This window comes from Petromyzon marinus, chromosome 25, assembly GCF_048934315.1.
Source record: "Petromyzon marinus isolate PM22_M1 ecotype Great Lakes invasive population chromosome 25, UKy_Petmar_22M1.pri1.0, whole genome shotgun sequence".
NCBI lineage: Eukaryota > Metazoa > Chordata > Hyperoartia > Petromyzontiformes > Petromyzontidae > Petromyzon > Petromyzon marinus.
The window spans coordinates 4,072,350-4,092,835 of record NC_133691.1 but is presented as its reverse complement, the minus strand read 5'-3'; the positions used below and the strand labels follow the sequence as shown (position 1 = coordinate 4,092,835).

The window sequence follows — 20,486 nt, the reverse complement described above, 5'->3', positions numbered from 1 at the left end:
TGCTTGGTGTTACAATATTATATAAAAGTGTTATATAGTTTTTTACATCTATAAACCATGGTCTGCTCTTTCTCCGAGCCTTTGAAGTGAATAGCCATTGTATGTTTAAAAACTTTCCATACTGCAATTGGTATATGACTATTATGGAAACTTAATTATGTGAAGCCCAAATTTAGGTTATAAGGCATACAGCCACATAGGGGAACAGCTGCCAGCTTGGGGGTAGGGGTAGGCAGCTGTTTACCCAATCCGAAGATAAATTGGATAAGAAATATATCTTAAAAACCAGGCTATAGTGTACCTTATAGACTGCCAATATGCTCACCAGCTTAAAAACCAGGCAACAGTCTACATTATAGACTACCAGTACATTCCCCAAACTTAATAACCAGGCAACAGTCTACATTATAGATTGCCAGTACACTCGATTAAGAACCGGGCTATCGTCTACATTAGTGTTTTTTATTGTTTTTATTTCATTTTTATTCACTTTATTATTTTTCTATCTACGTGACTCTACCGAAAGAACCAAAGAATATGAATTCTTGCAGTAACGAAAGTTTAAAGTCAAAATGTAAGAAATATTTTGTGACTGCATATTTCAATGTTTGATTACTTTTTAGGGGATTCGGAGGATGTACTACGGTACATCTAAAAATGATAGAGCCAAAGGGAACAGTCAAGTACAGTTAATGGCATCAAAATGACTAATCACCCACGAGTTTGAAAGCATATTTACACTTTCTGTGTTATATAAAGCTCTTTTTGTCCTTTTGTCTGGGGCTGCAGTCAGCAGCTTGCGCTACTTCAGTACACCACCGCGTCCACGGGGCCAGAAGAACGATGAGCAGAAGCAAACATCGGGGGAGGATGAGGAAGGTATGGACGTCTCCTGTTGTCACACTGTCTCGCCGCGCAGCTTACATCATTGCAATTTGGAAAGAGCACTTTGTTTGATTAAAACTTTCTAATCAACAAAGTACGTTCCGCTGCCGCAGGACAATTTTGCGAATGGGTACTCCACGTATACTGTACAGTTAACATTTATGTGCTAGAGTTCACAACATGCAGTTGTGATCACATATGTTGAGTGCGTTGCTCGGATTTAATTAGAAATATTTGTCCTTTGAAATTCAAGAAGAATGCAATCTGCTCCATGGCACCCCCTACATTTTGCATGCATGTGTGCAGTTGATTGATCGTGGCTTATAAGCATGATGATTTGTGTGTGGACACAGAAAAGAGGCAGCAGGAGGAGGAGCGTCACAACAACATGGCTCGACTGCGCACGCTTGTGGTCACGGGCATTGTGCTGCTCTTGGTCAACCTGCTGACCGACACCCAATCCAGCGTGTCGTGGAACGATTTTGCCAACGAGATGCTCGCCAAGGGGGAGGTGGCGAGCGTGCAGGTCACGCCCGAGAGTGAGGTGGTGTACGTCACCATTCACCCTGGCGCCGTCATCTCCGGTCAGCAGGTCTGCTTTTGCGTCGCTTCTCCGTGCACCCCTGAACGTATTCTTCCTACATTAGTGGGCGAGGTGTTAACCACCTCGCCTGGTAGGCAGGAGGGTGGTGGGTTCGAGCTCAACCACCTGAAGCCTGTATGTTTTGAGTTTGCATGTTCTCCCCATGGTCACGTTGATTTTATTCCAGGTCTTCCCGTTATTCCGTCCACATTTAGAATCAACGTGCATTTTGAGTATTTGGCTGCTATACATTTCCACATGATGAGCCACTTCGTTGACCTATCATTTGTGGCCAGGTCACTTCTGAAAAAGGGTTATGTAGCTCAGTAGATTGCTGTTGTCGTAAACTGTCCTCCATCCTGCACAGTTTTCTAACCGATAGCAACGTCCACCAATATTTTTTGACACTTGATTATGAACTTGCCTACCCAATACAACCAAGGAAAGTCCAGAATCATTTGCATGAACCTGTATTCAAAGGCTAAACATACGTTTTATAATGCTGCTTTCTTAAAATCCAGCTATGTCACCTGCACAGTAACAGATATTCATCTTATTCTATGTAAAATTAAGTGTGATCTTGAGTACAGTATTTGTCAGTCTCTCTGCATTTGGTTGAATTGTCACTTCTCACAATAAATATGGATTTGAATGCAGTATTATTGCCTATGGTGCAATAGAAAATCAGTACGCCCTTGACCAATGTTCTACCACGTCTGTTGTATGCGTTAAATCTCCCAGTGCAAAACAGCTTGGAGTTTTGGTATAAACTGCACTTTTGGTAGGTTGGAGCGGTTAATTGTCATCGCTACACAGTTCTAAACTTTGAATGTCAGTTGATACGATCATCATTTGCATGCCTCTCTGACCCCATTTTCCAACAGAGGGTGGCGAGGGTGTATTCGATGCGGGTCCCAAACATTGACAAGTTTGAGGAAAAGCTGAGGACTATTGAGAATGAGCTGGGCATTGACCCGAAGGATCGAATCCCCGTCATTTACCGTCGCACGTCCATGCTCCAGCGGTGAGTGTACAAAACGGGAGGGATTGTAAAAAAAAAAAGTATAAAACCTTGTGCCTGTTTCAACAAATGGAGAATATAGATTGATGGTTCTCCCACTTGACCTACCTATGGAGCTTTAGATACATTTAGGAACTGTGAAATCATGTTCGGTGAGCACACTGCACTATATACCTGGTAACGTGAGTTATCTCTGGCCACGGATAATTTCAGTTATGAGTTATATCTGAACCGGTCTTTGGCCTCCACCCCTTCGCCCACCCGCACTGACCAGCATGGTGAAGTATGGTTTAACAACCCCTTGAACAGCACAGTATGAGACGCCTTCATTCAGTAGTAAATCAACAAACTGCTATCATTTATAGTTGTTCAAACTCGCATTGCTACAGCTTTAGTGCACGATATTGCATAAAATAGCTTAAGTTTGTGATCTTTGAATTTGTAATAGTTTGCAATTTAACACATTTGGTGTTCTTAGTTTTTTTGGTAAAGTCACGTTGAAGAGAAACAACAAAATAATAAAATATATTATAATAAAATATATATTATATATATTATTTTGTTGTTTCTCTTCAACGTGACTTTACCGAAAAAACTAAGAATATGAATTACTGCAGTCACGAAAGCTTTAAATCAAAATTTACATTTGGTGTTCGTTTGTGAAACATTAAATAGGTAGGACTGGCGAAAAACATAAGGTACTTCTCTGATTATGAATATTTATACTTAAGTGAGTAAACTCAAAGAAATACTATTATTATGGATGAATATTTATATTTGTACTTTTTTCATAGGATCGTGCAGATGCTGGCAATCTCAGTGGCCGGGATCTTCCTGTTCTGGATGCTGTTTCGCCAGGGTATGAATGCTGCAAAGGAAGGAACATTTGGCGCTTTTGTAAGTTGTTTGTCAAATTTTTTACAACTCACCTTCCTGCCCCCAGCTTCTCTCTGTTTATTTTATTTTCCAGTCGTCGCTGGGGGAAAAAAAAACACATTTTTGGGGATATCCTGAGTTCTCACTTGATCCATCCACAGCTGTAAGCACATCGAACCTGTTTGTGCTTTATGTACGTATGTAGAAATTCGTTCGCACCGTGCTAATCGGAGATGCGGAGGGAAGGGTAAGTTCTAAAAGAAATGAGTTTTCAATCGAGATATAAAGGTGCATAGCTCCACTTGCTTCCTAAGATCAGATGGAAGAGCAGTCCAGACGGCTGCAGAACTGCATCTGAAAGCGTGTGATGCAGTGACCATCTTTGTTCGATGGTTAGCCAGAAGTTGCTACGAGGATGTCCGGAGTTTGAGTGATGGTTTATGCTCCGTGTACAAATGTTTCAGAAGTCTCTAGAATGTTTAGTCACTTATCAAAGCAAAGCACTGTTTTATCTGCAGTTGTATTTAATCATCAGCTCATCTACGATTTAAAAAACTTGACCATTATCAAAATCGGTTCAGCAATATGCAGTTTTCAATATGCAATGACAGCAAATTAAACATTTTTGTACATATTCTTGGTTCTTTCAGTAAAGTCACATAGAAGGGAAACAATAAAATAATAAAAATATAAAACAATTGTTTTTTAATTGTTTCCCTTCTACGTCACTTTACCGAAAGAACCAAGAATATGAATCCCTGCAGTCACGAAAGCTTTAAATCGAAATTTTTGTACATGTTACAGTCGTTTTGTCATCTTGCCGCTGCTGGACGTGGATTGTAGGAATTGTTTTGTCAGTGGTACTGTACTTCACAATGTTCCTCATTGTTGGTTGGTGAATGTGGGGGAGCATTGCCAATGGCTTAGACTGCACTGCCCTCTGCTGACCACAACAGTCCTGGAGCTGACAGCAAATATTAAGCATGGCAGTCGCTCATCCAACACGATCAGTGCTGAGCAATAATTATCTTTCGAGATCTGACGAGCTCCCTGCATGTAAAGTGATTTAGTCATAAACACTACGTTTTTACATGCTCATAATACAACCACAAAGAGGTTATCTTGGCATCTGATACATTTTTACACGATTAAAACTTACTGCAGGTATACTATTTTAGCACGGGTAACACAGTTTTATATTGAAATTCCGTGTGGGTAACAAAATAAGGTTCAGACAGAGGCTGCTACAATTCCTTGCCGGTATAAACACCGCTGCTTCGATGGAGAATGGCAATGGCCTCAATCTCTCTTGAGAGCTGCGGTTGGCTTCCTGCCACACTTGTGCTTGGAAACACCACAACTTATTAGATGCACATTCACCAACCAAAAATAATCGGATTACTTGTTGACTACGAATTTATGTTCCCACGAGTGGGACAATGACGGCACATGCTTGGCCATGGTGTAGGGTTGTTTTCTGAGCCTCCTGTATCGGAAACCACATATGTTGACTCTGTGGCCTTGACTATGGCAGGGTTGTAACCCGTCACTTCCTCTTGTTGCATAATGCTTACTCCAAGCAGTTAAATGGCATCAAAGAATTCTAATAGGTTTGCAATTTGGCCACAACTCTTTATTTATATAATGTCCATTGTCTGCTGTATTGCACTATGAATTATATTGATGTTTGCGTTTATATTAAATGGACTTATATCATTTAAAGTGTTGACAATAGAATGCTTGACAGACATAAATAGGACCGCTTAGAGGTGTACTAAATGTGCATGTGTCCACATCTTCCAGAGTCAGCTGCGTATGGCACGATTCACCGTGGTGGACGGGAAGTCCGGGAAGGGCGTGAACTTCAAGGATGTTGCCGGTATGCACGAGGCGAAGGTGGAGGTCATGGAGTTTGTGGATTATCTGAAGGTACAGCAGCTGGTCGTACACCCACCCAATTGAAAGATTAATTATGAACCTTGCATCATATTTTGCCAAGTATTTAGGTTTCATTTTTCGATTTAAAGCTTTCGTTGACTGCAGAGATGCATCTTCTTGGTTCTTTCGGTAAAGTCACGTAGAATGGAAATAAAATAATGAAATAAAATTCTCACGACGTTTCGGCCACAGCACAAGTGGCCTTCTTCAGGTGAAGAAACAGGTCTATCAACAAGACAGAACTTGAATGACGCTGTCAAGCAAGGACTGCGTCTTTTGAAACTGTGTGGGCAGAGTTGAATTGGCATGTTACAAGCCCCACCTCCGGAGCGGGGGAGGGAGGAGGCTGGGAACAAAAAGCAAAAAAGGGGGCAATAACGATGCTAAGGGGCAATTACGATGCTATATATTGCCTTATGAGTTATGTTAAACATTACAATGTTATACTATTATTATACTACATGTTCTAAACCATATCATTAACCGTGGTGTGAGTATTAAGAGGCAATGCCAGAGAAAGGGCTGCGGTCTGAAGGTCACCGTAAAATACAATCAATTAAGAACCGAAATGGTTTGAAACATCTTTCCAATGGTTACTAAGCCAGAATCCATCTTCTCGGTTGAAATTGTCTCTGTGCTTGTATTTGTGGATGGCCTCATGAACGAATCTCTCATGGTAGCCGGATGGCTTGCAAAGAACCTCCGTCTTGGAGAAGTCAATGTCATGTGAGCCCACTGATTTATAACAGTGATCTGCCACGGCTGAGGAGTTCGTCCTACCGTGTTTCAGGTCTGCTTTATGTTCACGGATGCGGTCCGAGATATGTCGTTTGGTTTCTCCAATGTAGCTGCTACCACAGAGGCACTTTAGTTTGTAAACGCCCGGGTACTGTATGTCTGGAACCACATCTTTTACAGATGGAACTAGATCACGGATTTTATGTACTGTGTTGAATCGGACCTGGATCTTGTGTTTATTCAGGATTTTGGAGATCTTTTTTGTGACCCCCGCAATGTAGGGTAACGTGATGGTTTTGAATGGTTCCTCAAGAGGATCCTTCTTTATGACTGGAGTGATGGCTTTGCGGATTGTGTAGTCGGAGTAACCATTAGCCTTCAGAGCTTGGTGTACGTGTTTGAGTTCACTGGTAATGTGATCCTGGTTGGAAATGCATTGGGCTCTATGGTATAGAGTCTTGAGGGAGTTCTGCTGGGATGGATGGTGGTGGGAATTTGGTTTTAAGTAAGCATCAGTTTGGCTAGCTTTCCTGGTAACAGAGTGGCTCATTGAACCATCAGGTCTCCTTTTAATTAAGACATCCAAAAAGGGTAGCTTGCGTTCTTTTTCGACCTCCATGGTAAATTTGATGGCTGGGTGTATGGAATTGATGTGGTCGAGGAATTGGTCTCGAGCAGGTCGGCCATGGGGCCAGATGACAAATGTGTCATCCACGTACCTCTTCCATAAGGTCGGGCGTAGAGTGGCAGTCTGTATGGCGTCGGTTTCAAATTTTTCCATGAACACGTTGGCTACAACTGGAGATAGGGGGGAACCCATTGGGGTGCCCTCAGACTGTAGAAAGTTCCATTCCAGGTGAAGTATGTATTGGTTAAGCAATGTTTCAGCAGAGGGGGTACCTCCGTATGTAGTCCTTGATGAACCAAGTCTTCAATGATTGCGATGGTATCAGGTACCGGAACTTTGGTAAATAAGGAAACCATATCAAAGCTGACAAGCAGGTCGTCTGGGGACAGGGAAATACCCTTGATTGTGGATACCAGGTGAGTGGAGTTTAGTACCGCAGAGGTGTTTTTTTCCATTGAAAGGTCGTAGTATATCAGACAGAAAACGAGCCAGTTTGTAGGTGGGGGAGTTGATCGTGGAGACAATGGGAAGAAGGGATATATCTTCTTTGTGTATCTTTGGAAGGCCATATAATCTTGGTGGTCTGGCCGCAGAAGGTTTCACCTGATATTGCAATTAAGTCCTAGCTGATCTCTGGACCTGCGACCCCCACCTCCCCCACCTCACCCTTCTCCCAGGCCCCGGAGCGTTACTTGCAGCTGGGGGCTAAGGTGCCCAAGGGGGCACTCCTCCTAGGTCCCCCAGGCTGCGGGAAGACTCTGCTGGGGAAGGCTGTGGCCACGGAGGCCCAAGTGCCCTTTCTGGCCATGGCCGGCTCCGAGTTTGTCGAGGTCATTGGAGGTAAGGGAGAGGAGGGAGGTTTTGGGGAGACATATGTGTGTTCCCAATTGTAATTGCCAGTACAAAGTTGAAATCGTTGGGTTAAGTGAGCGCAAATGGACTGACTCGTAAAGGAAGATCCAGCCCAAAACTATTTCCCAGTAGATATTTTTTAGTGTTGTCTTCTTGACTGTGCCATATACATCTCTTGGACTGGGCAACACAAATTTGTAAATAAGAAAAACATTTTTAATGTTTGGGTCACTGATATCAGGCACTTATGTTTTAATACAATGTCATTTCAATGATGTCATGAACTTTGGAGCATCTGACAGTGCTTAGTTTTATTAATAAAGCTTCAAACTGAATGTCAGACTCGGACCCTAGATTTATATCTACAAGAGCAATTTGGTTTTTGGTTGTGTCTCTAAACAATGTAGCAGACAGCCCTGTTATGACGAATCTCTGTCGCTTTGCGTGACGCAAGTAAACCTATGCGACGGACGTGTGTGTGTGTGTGTGGGTAGGGCTTGGGGCGGCTCGTGTGCGCTCCCTGTTCAAGGAGGCACGTGCCCGGGCGCCCTGCATTGTCTACATCGACGAGATCGATGCTGTGGGCAAGAAGCGCTCCAGAAACACGGGCGGCTTTGCCAACACGGAGGAGGAGCAAACGCTCAACCAGCTGCTCGTCGAGATGGATGGTGCGTGGTGGTCGAGCGTTGCGCATATTATGCTTTGTACTTCGTGTGCCATTTAAGTGTCATACATATACAGCCCTTTGTCAATCCACTGCTGGATAAGGGCCTCCCCATAATGTCAGGCATGCGAGTTGTTGAGACCGTACTTCACCATGCTGGTCAGTGTAGGTCGGTGAAGGTGGCGAGCGTAGACGTGGGAGCATAAAGTGCCCACGAATGCCTACAAAGAGGCTGCAAGACTACAAAGCTTTGTTTTTATGTGTCGTGGTCACTCACCCAATTACTGATCAGAATGAATCCTGAGTATCTTCCAAGAACGGAGACATTGGTTCATTCAGGTTGATTTGGTCACCGGCATGAAGTTTATCAGTAGTCGACTTTTTCTTCTTGTTGGTGGTTTCTTGCTCTCTCTTGCGTACAGGCATATACCATTGTTGTTACGCCACGACTGTGCCTGTCAAAGTGGCCATGTAAAAATAACAAGCGTCATGTAAGCAGGGTAAAACAACGTCGCTCGCAGTTGTTAGCTCCGCTGCGTGATGATCTCGGCCACACGAATATCATTGCCGGTCCCGGTTTAAGGTTAGTGACGAGTGATATCTGAATTGGTCCTGGACTCCACCCTTCACTCTACCCACAGTTGACCAATGTGGTGATATACGGTCAAACAACCATGACAGACCATGGTGTAGGGGGTTCATCATCCAGCAGTGGGTTGACTCAGGGCTGTATTAAGTGAAGGATTTGGTTAATGGAAGTTAATGTGGTTTGTAACTTTCCTTGTGTATCGCTAGTTCAATGTTCATGTCCCATTTTATTGAGGGACTTGCGGTGTTATCTTGGTGTGGTCTGGGACTGTTTTGTTGTTTTTGCTGCCTTGCCCAAGCCTGATAAATTGTACTTACATAAGTAATGAATGTATAAATTATTTATATTTAGTTACTTGCTTACCATTTTCTCTTTTTTTCAGTGCTGTAGTTGTATTGTTTACTGTCGTAACTTGCCAACCCGCGCCCATACAGGACGTGTGTGAAAAAGCGCTTCATAGCTCATCGGATTCCTCCAGTCTAAATCAAGGTTCTGATAAATCCTGCACCTCAGGAATGGGTCCCAAGGACCACGTTATCGTGCTGGCCTCTACAAATCGTGCCGACATCCTGGATGGTGCGCTCATGCGTCCCGGCCGCTTCGACAGGCACATCTACATCGACCTGCCCACACTGCAGGTGCTGCCTTGGCTATGCGGCCATTCGTGTAACGTATTGCACAGAAACGAGCTCGTTACTTAATTCGGGTCAAAGCATTACTCGTACTGCTCCATCCTCCTCGGACTGCTCAACTTTGGAATTCACTCCCATCTTTCCTTTTCCCCCCCCAAACTCTTCGAACTCCCAACTGAAATGTAGTAACTGTAATTTACAACAGCTGTAGTATTGCTGTTTGTTGCTGGCTGCTTGGCGTTTTCACCCTTTTGAGCCTATGCTCGGTAACCGATTTAGAATAACAGTTTTTTCTTATAATAATGGAAGCATGCTCACTTCCTTGTAAACCTGTAAATAAGAATGCGAGGACGTCTTGGTGAATTGAGTGTTATGTGTTTCAATTGGAAGATCTTGAGAGTAAAATTTCCGTCCCATTGCTGGCTGTATTCTTTTGATGGCCAAAGTGCCGTATTTGTCACACCCATTTCCAGTTGTTCATGCATGCAGTGGCAATCTTGATGAAGCAGGACGGCTGTTGGACATAATCTGTAGTCGCTGTGCGTGTGTCCCCGTAACCTCTGCATTGTGGCGGTGGCCTTCATGAATGATGCTAGACATCTGTTGACCATAATCTGCAGGCATTCCATTTTCCGATGGGTTTACAATGTAATTGAATGTGCCGTTATGGTGGATGTGCCAGGCGTTATCCGTTGTCAAAAAGCGACATCCGGAAGTGTTATTTCTGTTTAACCCTTTATGTTTACACCCATCTGCCAAAATTCCACAGAAGCAATTATTTCTCAACCATGAATTGGGTCGCATGTATATTTAACATTTCCTTTTAATTCATTTATTGTCCCAAGCTACACTTACAATGAATACACTTGTTTAATTTATCCTAACTAGTAATAAATTGGTATGTTTTGTTTACGTGACAAACCTCACAATTTGGCTGTATCGAGTGGTGGCGGTTTTAACGACACATTTATTCTTACGTGATCTAACCCAAAAAAAACCTCTCATGGATAGAACTTTATATTTGCTACACAGCCTTAAACCACATCTGTTACAAAATTCCACATTTGACAAGTGTACATTTGAATAATTGCTATTTATTTTGTTTGCGACGCCCAACAAGCTAATAAATAAATGAGTGGCCACTGCTAAATACGTTGGCTATGATGAAGAACTCTTTTTTTTTTTTCCCCCGCACTATTGTACATCACAATTTCCCTGTAATGTTCTGATCCATCGGTGGTTACGGTTACAAATGAGCTGAAATCACAATGTACGTTGCGTTTGTTTGCATCGCAGGAGAGAAGGGAGATATTTGAGCAACACCTGAAGAGCCTGAAACTGGCACAGCTGGAGACTCACTACTCACAACGGCTGGCAGAGCTCACACCAGGTTTCAGTGGTGAGACGGAGTTTTCATCGCACACATTCCAGTTTTGTGGCTTTTTGTGCCCATATAACTTTGCAAGGACGCGCATTCACATACTGCAGTGTGAAATATATCAGAAGCAGTGGTATTTTTCTGCGACCTTAAACAATACATTTCATAGTAACCCCCAAACTATTTTGGTTTTCTTTAAAATATTTAAAAAAAACATTCCTTTGGTTAAGAAGAAACGTTCAAACGTGCTTTAATAAGCACGCGTTGAATCGGACTGCCACTCGGCAAAATTAGCTTTGTACTTTAGATGTACAAACCTGAGAGTGCAATTTGGCCTCTTATAAAATGTATGTTGAACTCATTTTGCATCGTACGTGGCCAACCGTTGCTAATCGGAGGTACGGGAGAAGGACAACAAACTAAACGCAAAAATCAGTTCTTAAACGAATTTCAACTTGGACCCAAGTCAATAAATGTAGATAAAGCAGCATATGTGAATTTCACTCCAAATGGAAAACATACAGCATTTTTTTTTCCCCATCCATATTGAGCATTTTTGTCACGTAAGTCAACCGCCATGTGCGGTGTGTAACGCCGCATCTCTGCTCATTCCGCTAATTGGGGGGGTATGAGTTATGATTGGTCCCTACTGTTGTTTTCTTTGTGCGCCATGCCTGCGTGGCGTAAAAGCAGTCGGCCTGTTGGTAAATGAGCCCTTGGTGCGACGGTTTCCCCTGCAGGAGCTGACATCGCCAACGTCTGCAATGAGGCGGCGCTGCACGCGGCGCGGGAGAACAGCAAATCCGTGGGGGTGGACGACTTTGAGTACGCCGTGGAGAGGGTGATCGCTGGTGAGTGTTCGCACGCTGGTAGGAGCACAAGTGTCCATGGCACGTGCACGTGTTACGTTTGGGTTATTTTATTTTAACGTCTTCTATTGCCTTTGGTCAGAGTGACCAACGTAGCAGTAAGAAAAAGGTTGCGCTTATAAGAAGACTTCATGCATGCAGTGATGAGAAGAAGAATTGGCACAATTTGGAAACATGTAGGTTGGATAGCAACAAGCAAATTTGGATAAATGGAAGGAACCGAAAAGAGAGGAAGACCTAACAGAGAATGGCTTGACGACGATATAAGAGATTGGTGCCAGAAGGATGTGCACTGCTTGAGCATATTGGCACAAGACACAGGAAAGTGGAAACAAATGACGAAACATTGCAGTGGACACCTCAGGGCTTATCTGCCCATGGACCGTGATGATGATGGTGATTGCCTGTGGTCATTATTGCATGTTGTCCTGAAGCCCTGAGCCTTTGAGTCTACAAACTAATTTCACAAAAGACAACAAGCTGACTCGGTGCATTACTTTGCTTGCATACTGCTGTTGGAATTCGCTGACTCGTACTGAACTCGTTTGGTTTTTAGCCACTACATGATAAAGTCAGTGTTTTACGACACGTAAATTTTGCTGCGGTTGAGGATATCTAAATTAGTTTGGTTCTTGGCTTTTGACAGCTCTCATTTGTCAAGTGGGTGTGTACGATTTCACCTTCAAAATCTCTCAAAACGCTTCACACAAATGACTATAAAGGATATTTATATATATTTTTAAAATGCAAATAAGTGTCACTTTAAAGATGATTAACAGTACAGTATAGTTTGCATATCTTCATTGTAAAAGATAATGTCCCAACACACTCACCTGATTCAGAATTGGTTTATTTTGGGTAATGTGTAATAAATGTGTCATAAACCCTCATCCACCCGACAGCCGATTTAAAAAAAAAAAAATGTGTCACCTGAATCAAACGTGCCAAAAGGTATTACTGCTTCAGAACACCGGTGGTGTTGGAGAGTAATCTCACAACATTTGAATGGGCAATGACGATTCGAGCTCATGTTACGAACCTGATGCTGGATGTAATCTCCAGCAAAACGTCATTCTCATCTAAATTATTGTAAGATTACTCCCGAGACAACAATACCCCCGGCGGTCCTGCTGAAGCGATAATAATTTTGGCACTTTTGAGTCACGTGGCACTTTCATTAATTGGCTGTCAGGTGGAGGAGGGTTTACTACAAAAAAGTACACGACCTAATCCAAAAGAAACCAATTATGAATCATAAAATTGGTCCATGAAAGCCTGCATGTAAAAATTTACTGTCACATGCTAAAAGAAAATCTATATTTTGAACAGTATTGATATCTGAAGCAGAAAATTCACCAAAAGGCAGTTGTTACCAAACTGCATAGCTTGCCTATCTTACAGCAGCACCTCTCCTTCACCTGTACAGGGACGGCAAAAAAGAGTAAGATTCTGTCGAAGGAGGAGCGGCGGATTGTGGCTTTTCACGAGTCTGGTCATGCCGTGACGGGGTGGCTCCTTCAACACACAGACGCCGTCTTGAAGGTAGGATAAGCCGATGCGGCCTGCACACATCTCTGCATCCATGGGAACACCCTGTGCAGCACATTAATCATTTTATGTTTACATAGCATAGAAATGGTACAACAAACTAAAGTTCTGGGAAGGCCATGGGCATGCTTCCCATGGTGCTTCTTTTTCCCCATCGGTGTCTATAAAGTTTCAGCGTTGTCCTCCTCGGCCTTGCTTTTAAGCACTTCTAAGAACATTGCCGATGTCTTTGGTAGGTATCGATTGCACCGCGCACCAATGCGGCGCTGGGGTTTGCGCAAATCCTGCCCCGAGACCAGTACCTGCACTCTACAGAAGAGCTCTTTGAACGTATGTGCATGGCACTGGGTGGACGTGTCGCCGAGGCCATCACTTTCAACAAGGTCACAAACGGTACCTGCACAATTTCTGTAACTCCTAAAGCGGGGGTGGGAAACATTCATGGGGACCGCAGGCCGTATCCTTACTTTCATATAGGCCACAGGCTACCTCCTTCGGAACAGGCCGCAGGTGATGGTGTCACTGCTAGAGGAGAGCTTTTTTTTAACTAGCAATGCTGTTGCTAATTTCAGTGCACTCATTCAATTATGGCAAAACAAGTGTGTGTTAATGTAAGGCCCTCAGAAGGTATTTGAAGGTCTCTAAACTTGTTATATTTACAGGTGTAATTGATTTATAATAAGATTCATTGGAACATTTGTTGTTGATTACTTAAATTAATTGGATTGTAAAAATATTTAACTGCGAGGCATGTGACAATTCACCACGTTTCCGCTCCTTGGCAATAAAGGTTGTCCCGATTTTGGATCGTGATCCCATGACCCATCATATGACAGCAAATGAGTGATCTACATTTTTTATTGATTCGAGAATAAGATGAACCTTTAACAAAAATATGTTTATCCCTATTCACAGTATCACTTTTAGTTACCATAATTGTACCACTCGTAACCCTTGTATAAATATAAGATTGTTACACACCTCCCAATTGCTGAACTACCAATTGTGCGGTCGTTATTGTAAATGACTGCAGGATAATATCCTGTCTGAGTTGATGTACCTAATGAAACAAATTGTACCTGGCGCAGTCTGTGTCGGCCAGTTCTCGGTTAGCGATGTGCTCAACTTCAAATTGAATGAGGGTCGTTTGGTTTGAAGTGCAGATTTCTGGTCTTGCCGCAATTAACGATAACACCTATATAGTTTAACACGTAGGCTTTCGCGACCAATATTATTCATAATAAAGGTTTTTGGGTTAGATCGCGTTATTTATAAATGTGTCGTAACCCTCCACCACCCGACATGGCCAATTAGCAAAAAAAGTGTCACGTTGACAAAAGACAAATAATTCACTACTTTAGCCCACCGGTGTGTTGAAGAGTGAATCCACAACATTTACAGTTTGAGTACGACGTTTCGCTGTTAATTACATCCAGCATCATCGGGCAATTCGCCAGAATGGTGGAGGGTTACGACACATAAATAACGCGATCTAACCCAAAAACCTTAATTATGCATAACACCTATAGTTCAGACTTATGAGCACAGTTCAATACACATACGCGCACCCCCAAATTGTGACTCGTGATGCGTGCTTGCCTTATGTGTCACGTGGCAGGTGCGGAAGATGACCTCCGCAAGGTGACTCGGTTGGCTTACAACATGATCCGCTCATTCGGCATGAACGAAGTGGTCGGTCACGTGTCCTTTCCGTCGGCCGACGAGGAAGGAGTCCCTGGGCGTCGTCCATACAGCCGAGCCCTGCAAGAGGTCATGGACCACGTGAGTTTGTATTATAGTAGTAATACAGTAGCACTGGTGTAGCTCAGTGAATCTCAGGATTCTTTTGCAGTAGAGGTCTCACTTGGAATGATTGCATTGCTTGGTGAACATGTTTTATTGGAGGGAGGGAAACTCGAAGTGCCAGGAGAAAACACAGAAGGAGACGGCATTCAAACGCTGCAGAAATGTCAAGAGGCCTACTTGGCTGTACTGGCCACTCATTCTCATGTAGGTGGCTGTTGCATGTATGTCACGGCTCCATCTGCTCGTGATCCATCTTCCCAATTTGTTCAGTTGATGTTCAGCACCACCAATCATGTGACCATGCTCCACTGGGGAATTTACTGTTTTTTCTATGCCAGTTATAGTTCTGTTTGTTTATATATGTTAATTATTTTTGGTGTCTTGTGGTCTGGGAACATGTAAAATAAAAATTAGACTTGACAAACTGCTGAGATTTAAAAGCGGCTTCTGAGTACCCATGGAAAAATAGTATGCACAACTTTGGTCCAATTTGGGTTTGCCAGTTTAAATGCAACGAAGTTTCACCAAATATGGAGCCAACTGTGCCCACATAAGAACATGCCCAGCGCTCCCTCTCTTACATCAAGATGCGTGTGTGAGTTTGGGAATGTGCACATGTATAGTGGATGCCTGTGCAATTTTAGTAATGCACATTTAAGATATGCTGGAATTTGCTTCAGACATCTAATTTTGCTAGTATTTCTATTCTATATTCTGGGCACGAGTCGTGTAATGTTTGATCAATTGTGTGTGTAGAGATGTGCATGTGTACGTGTTGCTAAAGTTGAGGGTAAGAATCTACCCATTTTTTCGCCATATAGCATTGTGATATATAACGACTTATTGTTGGTAGCTTAGCTGATTGGAGAATATAGAGTTTATTGATAACATTAAGGTAATTTATATTTTAGTTTTTTTTATTGGTTCACTATATAGTATTCATTATATATTGTATTGTATACCCAGTTACTGTGAATAGCTCAGATGTGTAGGCCTTGACTTCAACATAGCCATTTCTGTGACCAGTCACTAGCTAATCACTCAGTTATTTCAATGCTAAATTCGCCTAGTTATTTCAATGCTAAATTCTCCTGTTTGATTTGTACTAGGTGCCTCGGTGAATGTATGCTCTGACTTTAACATAGCTATTTCTGTGACCAGTTACAAGCTAATCACTCAGCTATTTCAATGCTAAATTCTATGCTAATTCCTTTGTCAAGGGGTGCCTCTGCGGATGTGTATGCTTTAACTTAGCTATTTCAATGCTAAATTCTATGCTAATTCCTTTGTCAATGGGTGCCTCTGCGGATGTGCGTGCTTTAACTTTAACATAGCTATTTCTGTGACCAGTCACAAGCTAATCACTCAGCCATTTCAATGCTAAATTATATGCTAATTCCTCTTCACTCCAGCGCTGTCCTACCAGACAGTCTCGTCCCTTCACCTGATGAAGGCCGCTTGTGTTGTGGCCGAAACGTCGTGAGAATATTATTGTGTTATTTTATTTTATCAATTAATTATTTTAGTCTCATTCTACGTGACTTTACCGAAAGAACTAAAGAAGATCTAAACTATCTTTCACGATGTTCATCGGAATAGTTTTCTGTCAAATTCTTGAATTTGCAGAGCAGCTGAAAATTGTAAATGTTCTAAAATTGTATTGTTTGTTGGCATTTGTTCCGGCTTATCGCTTGCAGGAAGCACGGAAGACGGTGGCACAGGCATACAGACGAACAGAAAAACTGCTTCTTGAAAACCGTGACAAACTAATTTTGGTAACCCATGCGCGTGCAGACTCATTTAGCACACTAACGTAAAAATGTATAGGTCACGAGCAGTGCGGCTCCATGATGCTCTTGTGCTCATGTCAGTGCATGTGTGTGTGTGCACGCACATCCACTTACAAATGCAGTTTTGTGTTTTTGTTTTATTCATATCTGGTAACAAAGCTACATTAGGGATGGGGTGATTATTTTTCGAAATGACAATCTTTAAACTGCATTGCATGAGAGTGAGGTGAAGCCTCCTTAATGCTTCATCCTCCTTTAGCAGGTTGCTTGACCCCATTGGCTATATCCAATTAATGAAATCTACATTGCATAACATAGTGACCTGTAACTTCACAAGGAATTGCCCAAACTACCACCCAATTACTGTTGCACCAATGGTGGTATAATAGAATTGTATTTTCTGTCGGGTCATTATTTTGTACAGTGCTCCCACCTCTTCCAATACATCTGGCCAGCGTGGAAGAATAGGCCACATACCCTCTAGAGATGTTCTTTCGAGCTTCCTCTCGTCGAGGCCCTTGGGTCAGCAGTGGCGTAAGCAAGAAATATCAGGGCTGAAAACTGTACCTTTTGCCGAGCTTTATCATCAATACCGTAGGGCCCCTACTTCCAGTCGGAATGAGTCCTTGCTCAAACAGAAAAAATACTGAGGTGTTGTAACTGACAAATGACATTATTAATGTAAGATTTGTGTGTTTTTTTTTTTGCGTACACTGCTGTCATCAGTTGGCGGAGGCACTCCTGGAGCACGAGGTGGTGAGCTATGACGATATAGTGAAACTGCTGGGCCCACCTACGCACGGTCCCAAGCGCCTCATCCCGCCCCAAAGCTGGGTCGAGGCGGAGAGGGACCGGCAGGACACCGGGGAGGACTCTCCGGATGATGCCGCTCGCAAGAAGCGGCGGCCGCGACCCCGTCCGGAGGGAGAGGAGGAGCCCGACATGCAGCCGCTTTGAGAACCGCTCCGTCTGTGTGCAGCGGTCACTGTGTCATGCACTAGCACAGACCAATCCAGTTCTCTTGGGCCTTTGTGAATGTACAGTGCCATGGCCTTTAGTTAAGTGGCCCTACACGTACGTCACACAGACTCGCATACAAATGTGCAGCTGCTACAGTTATAATTTGCATGGCGGAAAAAGTTCATTTTACAGATTGCAAAATAAAAAAATAACTTGGTTATGTGTCAATGTAAATATAAAATGAGCGCTTATTGAATTTGTATTTTTGAAAGCCTGTTATTCAGACCTTTGTCATATTTAAAAACTGCTGTATTTAAATAAACGATTAAGACCTATTTGTGTTTTTGTATAAAATCTATTTTACATGCTTCAACATTTCGTGAAATATTCATTGTATCACTTGTTATCGCTACATATACAGTACATATTAAAAGATATATAGATATGACATTTGTCTCAAAGGCAATTAGAAAACTAGCATGTTTACATTGAAATTAAAATTAAATGATAGTCAAATTCCAAAGTAATTGTTTAAATGTTTGAAAAAAAAATCCTGTTCAGATGGGAAACCTCTTCCACCAGAGCACTTGGCAGATGCGTGTAAAATTGACATTACAAATCCTGGGATAAATTACTGCTCCAGAAGTAGGCATTTCACATTATTAATGAGGTGTCACATGATCCATTTGCCTGTTAATTGCATGCAAAATGTAGTCTCTGGAGAGAGACTTGGAATCTAGTGGCCGGGCTGGTCTTTATGGTGCATTGGTTTGGCGCTCCCAACTAAAAAAAACACATTCGTCAATACTTAGGAAAAATATATAACGTGACATTTTGGTTAATGGCCTTTAATAGCACATCTTAAACCACCAGCTGCCACTTGGAATCCTGAAAATGTAGAACATGTTACAAATATATGCCTTTTACATTTTGTGAATGTCAAGGCAATGGAATAACTAATATGATTTGATTGTGCTGCATGTTGACATGAGTAACCTGAACGAGGGGAAAAGAAAATTTCCCAATTATAACCGTCCCATTTCATAAAAAAATATCTACATGCAATCAGTGTTGTAATTACGATGATGCAAGCATAGGATTGAGACTTTTTTTTGGAACTGATGATAAAAATCTACAGCAGTTGGCATTGAGAAACGTTTGTATGAAGCGCATTGTTACCTGCCATGACAACATGGAATAACTGCTCGAGGTACATTGAGAATGAATTGAGATCAAAACGCACGCGAACTTAAAAAGTGAGCTTTTATAAACTTCAATGCGATAAATGCACGATTGGTATTGAGAAAGTAACCGAGAACTTTTGAGCCAGATCTCAGAATTCAAGTGAGGTTTAGGCATGGAACGTGGATTGGATGGGTGACCAATGCAAACGAACAGATGGATGGGCAGGAGGGGAAAGTGCAGTAACATCTCAAGTTAAGCTGCACTCACCCCATCTTCAACCTGCATCGATCAAACATCCCTCACGACCGTGACCATGCAAGGTGACGAGAGGCCCTCATCCAGCAGTGGAATGGCAATCCGTGCTGTGTCAAATAGACGTGGAGAGGGCTTCAGCTTTAAAGATCAATGCTCTTCCTACAACTACAGTTCACGCTGTCAGGCGGTGCCCCACGGGTATGTGCGGAGCTGTGTGGAGCTGTGGATATGCGTGGAGCTGTGTGGAGCTGTGTGTGGATATGCGTGGAGCTGTGTGTGGATATGCGTGGAACTGTGTGGAGCTGTGGATGTGCGTGGGGATGTGTGTGGAGTTGTGGATGTGCGTGGAGCTGTGTGGAGCTGTGGATGTGTTGGGGCTGTGTGGGGCTGTGTGGGGCTGTGTGGAGCTGCGTGGGGCTGTGGATGTGCGTGGAGTTATGTGGATATGCGTGGAGCTGTATAGAGTTGTGGATATGCGTGGAGCTGTGTGGAGCTGTGTGTGGATATGCGTGGAACTGTGTGGAGCTGTGGATGTGCGTGGAGCTGTGTGGAGCTGTGGATGTGCGTGGGGATGTGTGTGGAGTTGTGGATGTGCGTGGAGCTGTGCGGAGCTGTGGATGTGTTGGGGCTGTGGGGCTGTGTGGAGCTGTGGATATGCGTGGAGCTGTGTGGATATGCGTGGAGCTGTGTGGAGCTGTGGATGTGCGTGGAGCTGTGTGGAGCTGTGGATGTGCGTGGAGCTGTGTGGATGTGCGTGGAGCTCTAGGCTGCAGTGGTGCATGGTGCATCAGTGCTGTATAATGTTCCAGGGTGGAAGACATCTATAAATAGAGTACATAGCACACGGAGGGGAAGGATTCTCCCCGTCTCGAGTGTACCGTACATAAATTGTCACGGTTCCAAGAAATGTCGTTTGTACACTACACATATCACCAACCCATTTTAAGGAAAAGACTGTAACACTGAATGGAGACATTGACGAAATAATCATGTTGATGGTAATGTCGATGTATGTACAATGTGTAGAAGGGAAAGCTGGTGTTCTCATAGTTCGGTCATGGCAGAGATTCATCTTTAAAGGTACAGATAACTCCTTATCCGTGGCCCTATTGCCCGTGACTCCTGTAATCCGCGGGGGCTGTAGGGTCCACGAAAACTCCGATTACCCGCGGCCCGAATTCCTCTTGTCATCATAGCTGTCAACCCATACACAGTTTGCCCCGTATTCTCGTACAGGGAAAATTGAGTTTTCAGGTTTTCATAGGCCGTACAGCCGTTTCAATACGGGC

General features: G+C 43.1%; 1 protein-coding gene across 4 annotated transcripts in view; it reads left to right on the top strand.

The window, feature by feature from the left end:
* SPG7 (SPG7 matrix AAA peptidase subunit, paraplegin) overlaps positions 1–18,092 on the top strand; it is a 30,939-nt gene extending 12,847 nt beyond the window's left edge. For 3 of the 4 annotated variants that reach the window (XM_032960676.2, XM_076069638.1, XM_076069639.1), the window contains 15 exons: positions 790–879; positions 1,239–1,477; positions 2,353–2,492; positions 3,284–3,386; positions 5,169–5,294; positions 7,347–7,509; positions 8,016–8,189; positions 9,288–9,412; positions 10,703–10,805; positions 11,525–11,635; positions 13,080–13,195; positions 13,438–13,594; positions 14,820–14,983; positions 16,705–16,782; positions 17,524–18,092. In XM_032960676.2, the coding sequence (XP_032816567.2) occupies positions 790–879; positions 1,239–1,477; positions 2,353–2,492; positions 3,284–3,386; positions 5,169–5,294; positions 7,347–7,509; positions 8,016–8,189; positions 9,288–9,412; positions 10,703–10,805; positions 11,525–11,635; positions 13,080–13,195; positions 13,438–13,594; positions 14,820–14,983; positions 16,705–16,782; positions 17,524–17,754 (2,120 nt within the window). In that variant the 3' untranslated portion in view covers positions 17,755–18,092. Of the gene's footprint in view, positions 1–789; positions 880–1,238; positions 1,478–2,352; positions 2,493–3,283; positions 3,387–5,168; positions 5,295–7,346; positions 7,510–8,015; positions 8,190–9,287; positions 9,413–10,702; positions 10,806–11,524; positions 11,636–13,079; positions 13,196–13,437; positions 13,595–14,819; positions 14,984–16,704; positions 16,783–17,523 lie in introns of those variants that run through there. The other variant, XM_076069640.1, reaches the window with a different exon arrangement.
* Positions 18,093–20,486: the final 2,394 nt, after the last annotated feature.